At 40.5% G+C, this 10,274-nt stretch overlaps 1 protein-coding gene across 1 annotated transcript in view; it reads left to right on the forward strand.

Annotated features, from left to right (window-relative positions):
- The window catches only part of LOC129712778 (transmembrane protein 196), a 29,294-nt gene extending 20,998 nt beyond the window's left edge, over positions 1 to 8,296 (forward strand). The window contains exon 4 of the mRNA XM_055661518.1: positions 7,680 to 8,296. Within this exon, the coding sequence (XP_055517493.1) occupies positions 7,680 to 7,742 (63 nt within the window). The 3' untranslated portion in view covers positions 7,743 to 8,296. The remainder of the gene's footprint in view (positions 1 to 7,679) is intronic.
- The last annotated feature ends 1,978 nt before the right edge of the window (positions 8,297 to 10,274 follow it).

Raw genomic sequence — 10,274 nt, forward strand, 5'->3', positions numbered from 1 at the left:
AGGCCAACAAGTTTTAGGCAGACCGAAGTGGGACTTTGATAAGTTGATGATCTTCCAACAGCACTTGATGTTTGCCTTGGTTACAGTCCATAGTTTAACGAGTCCTTTGCTACATAGCTGCTTGGTATAAACCTTGACAAGGACTCTTTCATCATTTTCCTTCTTTACAAATCCGCAGTCTACAAAGAAGGGGGCAATCATCTCATCCTCTTCGCAGCTGCCTCAAAGGCAGCATGCACTGTGGGTGAGATGACAACTATGCAGGAAGGATCTAACGGTAGAGCCTGCTCATTGTCAGTCAAGTGAAGATTAGTTTGCATGGGCTAGTTGACGGGAAACAGAATTGGCTTCATGGAAGGAAGCAGAAGGTGGTGGTTAAAGGGTTTTTTTCAGACTCGAAGCCTGCGATGAGTGCTTTGCCTCAGGGATTGGTGCTGGGCTCATTGTAGTTTGTGGTTTATATCAATGATTTGAATGAGAATGTACAAGGCTTGATTAGTAAGTTTGCAGATGACACTAAAGTAGGAGGTATAGACAATGAAGATGGCTATCAAAAATTACAGCTTGATCTGATCTTGATCAACTGGGCAAGTGGTCTGAGGAATGGCTAATGAAATTTAAAGCAGATTAATGCGAGGTGTTGCATTTTGTGTTGCCTGATGTTCACAATGAATGGTAGGACCCCAGGGAGTGTTGTAGAGCAGAGGGATCTAGAAGTACAGGTACATAGTTCCCTCAAAGTGGTGTTACATGTAGATAGGGTGGTAGTAAAGGCTATTGGTACATTGGCCTTCATTATTCAGGGTATTGAATATAGTTGTGACATTATGTTTCAGCTGTACAAGACTTGGCGAGGCCACTTTTGGAGGATTTTGTTCAGTTTTAGACACCCTGCAATTGGAAGGCTGTCATTAAGCTGGAATTAGCACAAAGATTTACAAGGAAGTTGCCTGGACTAATGGGACCGAACAGTATGGAGAGATTGGGCAAGCGATGAATTGATTCCTTAGAGTGTCAAAGGCTGAGGGGGAATTTTATGGAGATGTATAAAATCATGACGGGAATTGATGCACAGTCTTTTAACCCGAGTAGAGGAATCAAGAACTAGAGGACATAGGTTTAAGGTGAGAGGGCAAATATTTAATAGGAACTTGAGGGGCAACTTCTTCACTCAGATGGCAGTGGGTATATGGAATGAGGTGCCAGAGGAGATATCTGAGGCCGGTACTATAACAGAATTTAAAATACGCTTGGAAAGGTACACTGTTTGAGAGCAAAATGTAGGCAAATGAAATTAGCTTCGATAGGGCATTTTGATCGGCATGGACAGGTTGAGCTGAGTGGCCTGATTCCATGCTGTATGACTGACTTTATGACTCTCAATCAGCTGGCTGTCCATTTGCTGTTGGCTATAAAATGTAGGCAATTATGTTCATTTTCCACATTTGCCAATGGGCAAACAACTTGCTATTAATGCAATCAAATTTTGTGTCATTAACATTTATTAATCTACATCCATTTAATTTCATATATTATGTATAATTTTGTTCAGGTTGATCCTCAATTTCTTTGATATATCCTTTTTCTGTATGCCTCAAATATCCATGTATTAATTTTAACCTTCTTACAAATTAGCCCTTTTGTAAACCACCTTTTATGATGCACAATCTCTATATCTAACTTCTATTTTTGCTCATCTCCTATATTTCATTTTCCATGCCATTGTGCCTTCATAAGATTGTTGATTGTAAAATTCTGATCAAGGCCATGGTAAAATTTCAATGATCTAATCATTTGTATACCATGCGATTAATGGTTAGTTCTTTAAATCGCGTCCACATCACAAGATATAGAAATTCCCGGCATCTGTATACAATGGCGTCTTGCACTTCTGCTTCTGGTGCATAGTGGTGGAAAGATTGGTGGAAACAGGACCGTGACGTGAATGCTCTTTCCTTGATCCCAATGTTTAGATAAACATCCATAAAGAAACACTTGGTACACTTAATTTCATTAACAGAGCATTTGAGGAATTTAATGCATTGTGCAAAACTCCACAGATGAAAATCTACATTTGTTTATATTTTTGTTCCAGAATTGATCATATCTCATATGCTTTCCCATCTCATTAAAATAAAGAATTATAATGATCTGAAATTTTCTTCAGAGGTCTTCAATATGCCTTTATTTTTATTGGAGAAAATAAAGAGATTACAGCTTTCATAGTGCACCTTTCCAAAACAGAGAGTCATGTTTATATAGACTGCTGATCTCTGCTCTTGGCACCTCATTTTCTTAGAATAGTGTCGCCAAAATCTATAGAAAAATAGTTGAGATCAGCAGACAAGTTTTGTCAACTCCAATAAAATCGGAGAGTACTGGAATCATTCAACAATTCTGTAGAGAGAGCAATGTAGTTTTAAATCTGAAACATTAACTCTGACATGTTTTCTCCTTAAATTTATTTCAGATTAACAGCCTCTGCATTTTTTTTTCACTGCTTAGCTTCAGGAAATATTGCAAAGGCTGGGGAGTGTGGCAATAAATGGATTGAGATTTGATTTTCAGGAACCCACACTGGTTCTTATGTTTCATGGGTTTTTTTTCACCATTTAAAATATATTATATTACATTTTATATTAATACCAAAATTACATAAATGAAACAATAAAAATGTTGATATAAACAAAGTATTATAATTCACTACTGGGATCATTATCCCAAAAGTTCTTGTGCAAAAATAACACTGTCGTGACACTGAGTACATCACATTGGAATTTAGACACAAAAAGCTGGAGTAACTCAGCGGGACAGGCAGCACCTTTGGAGAGAAGGAATGGGTGTAATTTCGGGTCGAGACCCTTCATTTGGTCAAGCATGTTGGATATCAAAAATATCCAACATGCTTGACCAAGAGATACTTCTAAAGCTAAATATGTGAACAAAAACTAGTGTATTTACGTCCTTATAGTTGAACTTATATGTCACCAATTATTTTTCTTCTCATCCCTTTAGTACACAATCTATTAAATCAGCAACTATTTAGATGTATTTTGATTTTTGTAATGTCTCCACTACACTACCCATCAACTTGTTCCAAAATGTTGAACATTTTAAATAAGATTTCTTACTTCATAGCTGTTTAAATTGTATTTTTGTCCATTTATAGTTAAGGGCCTGTCCCACAATGCGAGTTCACCCAAGAGCTCTCCCGAGTTAAAAAAAAATCAAACTCGTGGTATTCTACGAACTCCTACGACCTTCCACAAGTATGTTCACGAGCTACGAGCTCCTACGAGTAAAAAGTAACAATTCTTTTCATCACGAGTATTTTTTTACTCGTGGACATTTTTCACATTGTTGAAAAAACTTCACGAGTAAAAAAATACTCGTGATGAAAAAAATCGTTACGTTTTACTCGCATCGTGGGACAGGCCCTTTAGAATTACATTGTTTGGTCCTTCTTTTCTATCTGTGTTAGAAGTAACAAGGAGAGGTTGAACAGACATGGATTGCTTTTTCTGGAATGTCGTAGGTTGAGGGGAGACCTGTTAGAAGTATATAAAATTATGAAAGGTTGGAACTTTTTTACCAGAATGGAAATACCACATATTGGAGGACATTGCTTTAAAGGTGAAAAGGACAAAGTTTAAAGGAGATGTGCAAGTCTTTTTTTTTACTCACAGAGTAGTGGGTGACCTGGAACATGCTACCAGGGTGGTGGTGAAGACAGATATGATAGTGGTGTTTAAGAAGCTTTTAAATAGGCACATGGATATACAGGAAATGGAGGGATATACAGGAAATGGAGGGATATGCATAGATACATGGACAATAGGTGCAGGAGTTGGACATTCGTCCCTTCAAGCCAGCACTGCTGTTCAATGCAATCATGGCTGATCGTCCACAATCAGTACCCCGTTCATGTCTTCTCCCCATATCCCTTGATTCTGCTAGCCCTAAGAGCTCTGTCTAACTCTCTTTTGGATGCATCCAATGAATTGGCCTCCATTGCCTTCTGAGGCAGAGGATTCCACAGATTCTCAACACTCTGGGTGAAAAGGTTTTTCCTCATCTCAGTTCTAAATGACCTACCCCTTATTCTTAAACTGTGACCCTTGGTTCTGGACTCCCCCAACATCAGGAACATGTTCCTGCATCTAGCCAGCATGTTCAATCCATTAATAATTTTATGTTTCTATAAGATACCCTCTCATCCTTCTAAATTCCAGTGAATACAAGCCCAGTCGCTCCATTCTTTCATTATATGACAGTCCCGCGATCCCGGGACTTAAACTCATCAACCTCTGCTGCACTCCCTCAATAGCAAGGATGTCCTTCTTCAAATCTGGAGACCAAAACTGCACAAAATAGTCCAGGTGCGGTCTCTCCAGGGCCCTGTAGAAGTTCATAAGGACCTCTTTGCTCCTATATTCAACTCCTCTCGTTATGAAGGCCAACATGCCATTAGCTTTCTTCACTACCTGCTGTACCTGCATGCTTACTTTCAGTGACTGATGCACAAGGACCCCCACGTCTCGTTGTACTTCCCCTTTTCGTAACCTGAAACCATTCAGATAATAATCTGCCTTCCTGTTCTTGTCACCAAATTGGATAACCTCACATTTATGCTCATGGATTGTGTGCAGGCAAATAAGATTCTACCTTGGCACCATGCACGGCCTGTGTTGTATGTTCTATGTTTTATGTAATATTCTGGCTTCACCTAATCGATACTGATAACTCTTTTGCATATTTCAGAGGCACACCCACTCTCTCCCTTTACCACCCAATAACACAGTTTATTGTCCAGACCTGAACTGCCCTACATATGGAGTGATATTTAGAAAATTCTTGTTATGGCCTTTTAACAATTCCACCACAATACTGCATTCAAATATTTGTGTGATTTATTTTTTAATAATGTTGAAAGGCATCTAGAATTAACAATCCATCTATGCGAATTCAAATCCTATCTATCTATTATCTATCTATCTATCTATAATGTTATCTATCTATCTATCTATCTATCTATCTATCTATCTATCTATCTATCTATCTATCTATCTATCTATCTATCTATCTATCTATCTATCTATCTATCTATCTATCTATCTATCTATCATCCATCTGACCACTTCCTGTCCGCGTTGTAATTAAATCCCCCATAGTGCTACGATTTTTCGCCACCCTACTCGCCATTCTCCTCTGCTGCAAGTCAAATAAGCTTTGTTCCGATCGGTGAAATAGTACAAAAGTTATGAAGGTTTTGAAGGTTCCCTCTCCCCCACAACCCCCCTCCCCCACAGCCCAACACCCCCCCCCCCCTCCCCCACACCACCCCCTCACCCCAACCCCCAAGTTTTATTCCGATTGGTAGCATATTACAAAAGTTATGAAGGTTTAAAAAAATCATGAGATCAACAGATGGTCTTCTCGCCTGTTGGTCACCATGAAGGTAACGCCCCTTCTGGGCAAGGAGTATGGGGGGAGGAGGGGGGCTGAGGGCACAAACCGTGTGGAGTCGGGGGAAGCCGCTGTGTGGAGTCGGGAAAAGCCGCTGAGTGAAGCCAGGAGGTGCTGTGTGGTGCCAGCCAGCGCCCCCGCTGAATGTCCTTCCCCCACACACACCCCCCCCCCCCCCCCCCCCTTCCCCTCTCACCCCACCCACCTTCTCCTCCTACCCCTCCTCCCCACACAACCCCCTTTACCCCTCCCCGTTCCTCCCCCCACCCTCCTACACCATCCCACCCCACCCCCCACTCCCCAACACTCCCCACTCCCCACACCACCGCCCCCACGCCCCCACCAACCCCACCCCCCACACCACCACATTCACCCTAGAGGGGCAGGCTTAAGAAGATAAAGAAGAAAGAGAAGTAAACATTTACTGTCATGTTCATCTGGAAATGGCAAATAGTGGAGAGTCTGGAACCAGGAATCAAATACTAGTAGGAAGGGGTCATCCATTCAGATCAGAACTGTGAAGATATTTCATCACCCACTGTGTAGTGAATCTTTGGATATGACATTGATGGATTTCAAGATGTGAAGGGAATCATGGCATATTGGTGTTAGTGCAGTAAAGTAAAAATAAGGTAAAAGATCAGGCATGATTCTTATTGAATGGTGAAACTGCTATAAGGCACTGAATGGCAGACCTGTTTCCATTTTCTCTGTTCATCTTGGCCTCAAGCTGGGCTCCTCAACAGTATATAAACTATTTCCAGCCTATTCAGTTATCTCAAGATAATATCAAGAAACAGCTGAGGGCACAGGATGCAGATAATGGACATCTTGACTATTATTGAAGACCTGTGATCCAGAACTGAATGTACCTACAGCTAAGCTCTTCCAGTACTCAGGTACATCCTGTTCATAAAAGACAATACAAATCCTCTATGACATTACGATTAATGAAAATTCCACCCTCAGTCATCATCGTGATGGAAAGTCTTTGATGGCGCCATCAATAAATGACTCACTGATGTACAGTTTGAGTCTTGTCAGGATCACACAGCACCATGTCTCATTATAGCCGTGATCCAAACATGGAATGGCATTATCATTGCTGCTTCTCCAAATTCAATAACCTGGGAGCCATCAGTGATCTGAAGCTCAAATGAACCAGCCACATAATAAAATGGCCATCAGCAGGTCAGAGACTGGATTCCTGTGGTAAATCTCCCTCTTTCATCCTGAAGCCTTTCTTTCATCTGGGAGACTTAAATCTGGAGCATGGTAGAACACGCTACACTTGTCTAGGCAATTGAACAGCATCCAAGTTCAACACCAGCCACTAGAAAACATCCCATGCAGCACCCTAAACATACATTTTGTATCACCAGCATATGTTACCTACAGTGTACACCATCTACATTATGCAGTGCATCACCTGCCCAGGCGACTCTGGTTGCATCTCACTGCTGTCAAGAAGGACAAGGCCAGGCAATGCATGGGAACATCACCACTTGCAGGGTCCCCACCATCATGACCTGGAAATAAGCCACTGGTCCTTCATTGTCACTGCTTCCAAACCCTGGCCCTTCCTCCTAAACAGGACTTTCACCTGAAGGACTGCAGCAATTCAAGAAGGTGGCCCACTGCAACCTTCCCAGAAGCGATTATTGATGAGCAGCAAATGCCAGTCTTCCAGCAACAATTCTGAAAATGAATATATTAATAATGACATTAGCTCTTCTGATTCCTTTGTTATACTGTGTAGATTTTGAAATTAATTTGAGGTTTTATTTCTTAGTTTCCATATTCATTCTGCTCCATTCATTGTGTTAATGTGATGAATATGTTTTGACCCAAATGTGCAATAGGGTGGCACAAGGCTGCCACCATGGGTGTCATAGTGGCAGTGCCAGACAGTCAGACTGTGCCCAGACTGCAGATGGGGGCTTGGCATGGTGTGCAGGCTGTAGGGTTGAATTGCACCCGTCAAGAATCGAGCCCTAGAAAGTGGGGGAAGGGAGGGGTTTTGGTGACAAAATTGTCACTTGTTTGGAGAGGATGATCATTATTTCACTTCCTTAACATACCCTTCACTTGCCCCACCACAGCTAAGGTCAGCCCCCATTTTTCAAACATTGCATATACACTAATTCCTCTGTGTATTAAGATAATCACACAGAAATATTAAAATAATACTTTTCTCTTGTTTTCATGTACAGGACATCCCAGATAACCTAAGCAACGGAATGCCACAAATTGTGCAGAATGGGAGACCAACTTGATACATCACAGTAAAAGACCTTTACAACAACTTAATTCTGCATGAGGAATGTGATATTTTTTGCATATCCTGTATTAATACTGAAATCTGGAGTTCTGATTTGCCCAAAACTAACTGATGAACATTGGCCACTACTTGTTGCAATAGAATGACATTACATGCATAAGGAGGCTATTCAGGGACATTAAGCACCGAGCTTTCAGGAGAACATTTAGAAGATCCACAAACAGCTAGACATGCCTCAATTACAAAATACTTATTGAAAATTCAAAGACTAAAGATTTAAGATACATTATTAAAGGGACTTTCCAAGAAGCATGCAGGAATCAATTACCTTAGTTTTCAAAGAGAGCACTTGAATAGAAGAATCATTAATTTTCAGAAATGCGTCTTTTGGAATGCAAATTATATAAAAAACAAAATCAACCTCCATATTACTTTATTTATGCTGAATGCACTAAAGATATGTACAAAACAAATAGGAGATGTACAATTTAGCTATTTGGTGTTTAATTCTATATTTAAAAATAATGAAATTATTTTTCTATGGATGTAATAATGTCTTCATGATAAATAATATGGTAAATAAAGATTGTTCAATAAACCTACAATTTGGTTTCTTAATCTCATTGTTCCTTCTGTTAAGATGGAAAAATAATCAATTGTTGGAGAATTAAGATAATGACATTCATTATTGTTCATTATTGTTTTCATATAATCATTCAAACAAGAGTTGTGTATGGCAATGCTGCCTCTAATTATGGCCCTCATGGAATTTAAGAGCACAGTGGCAATGAATTGTCTGAAATATATAGATTTACTAGAATGTTGCCTGGGTTTCAACAACTAAGTTACAGAGAAAGGTTGAATAAGTTAGGTCTTTATTCTCTGGAGCGCAGAAGGTTAAGGGGGGGCTTGATAGAGGTCTTTAAAATGATGAGAGGGATAGACAGAGTTGATGTGGACAAGCTTTTCCCTTTGAGAATAGGGAAGATTCAAACAAGAGGACATGACTTCAGAATTAAGGGACAGAAGTTTAGGGGTAACATGAGGGGGAACTTCTTTACTCAGAGAGTGGTAGCGGTGTGGAATGAGCTTCCAGTGGAAGTGGTGGCGGCAGGTTCATTGGTATAATTTAAAAATCAATTGGATAGGCATATGGATGAGAAGGGAATGGAGGGTTATGGTATGAGTGCAGGCAGGTGGGACTAAGGGAAAAAAGTTGTTTGGCACGGACTTGTAGGGCCGAGATGGCCTGTTTCCGTGCTGTAATTGTTATATGGTTATATGGTTATATATTGACAAGTAATATTGACAACCAATTAGACACAGGAATGCCATCTGATAACCAGACATTGTGTAAGCCATTGGTATAGCGATGTTACCCTTCAGAAATCTCAACTGGTCTAATGGCAAACTTAAAATGTACACGAGCCAGAATTGTGATAATTACTGCAGGATTTTGAGCACTGCACTTTGCACAAAACAAAGCAATGACCCTCTTAAGATATGAAGGAGGAGTAAAAATATATGGCACCAGAGTTATTGCAAGGTTTACTTATATTCCATTAATGTTTACTTAGGTTCTATCAATAAGACTCTAAAAATTGATTAAAAAAATGTGCTGGAGTAACTCAGCAGGTCAGGCAACATCTCTGGAGAACATAGATAGATGGACTGGGCAATCATTTTGCTGAACACCTTTGCTCAGTCTGCCTTGGCTTACGCAATCTCTCGGTTGCCAAACACTTTAACTTCCATTCCCATTCTGACCTTTCTGGCCTGGGCCTCCTCCACTGTCAGCGAGCCCGAGGCCCAATTCAAATTAGAGGAATAGCACCTCATTAATCGTTTGGGCAGCTTACAACCCAACGGTATGAATATTGAGTTCCCTAACTTCAAGTAACCCTTGCAATCCTCCCTCTCTCCATCCCTCCCCCACCCTAGTCATCATACTAGTTTCACTGTCGCCCTGCTGAGTTTCACTATTTGTATCACTCATTATCGCCTTCCCCACAGCCAACTATGGACCATTGTGAGCTCCTCCTTTCCTTGATCATCGTTGCTTTTTGCGTATCTTTCATTCATTTGTTCTATGTACCTTCTATATCTCTTGTTTCCCTCTCCTCCGACTGAAGAAGGGTCTTGACACAAAACATCACCTATTCCTTTTCTCAAGAGATGCTGCCTGACCCGCTGAGTTACTCCAGATTTTTGTGTCTATGGTAGATGATATTCTGAATAGGTGACATCCAGAAATGTCCTCCTCCTTAACATCCTTAAATTCCTCCTCCTAAGACTCATTCTCAGTTTAAATCTTACCTTCCCATTTCAGTACCATTGTTTAAAGAATAACGTAGTTTAGTTTAGAGACATGGCATGGAAACAGGTCCTTCGGCCCACTGAGTTCATGCCAAACATTAATCACAAGTTCACATTAGGTTCATGTTTTCCCACTTTGTCATCCACTCCCAACATACTAGCGTAAATTTACAGGGGCCAATTACCCTACAAACCTGCATGTCTTTTGGAT

This window comes from Leucoraja erinacea, chromosome 2 (genome assembly GCF_028641065.1).
Source record: "Leucoraja erinacea ecotype New England chromosome 2, Leri_hhj_1, whole genome shotgun sequence".
NCBI classification, from domain to species: Eukaryota; Metazoa; Chordata; class Chondrichthyes; order Rajiformes; family Rajidae; genus Leucoraja; species Leucoraja erinaceus.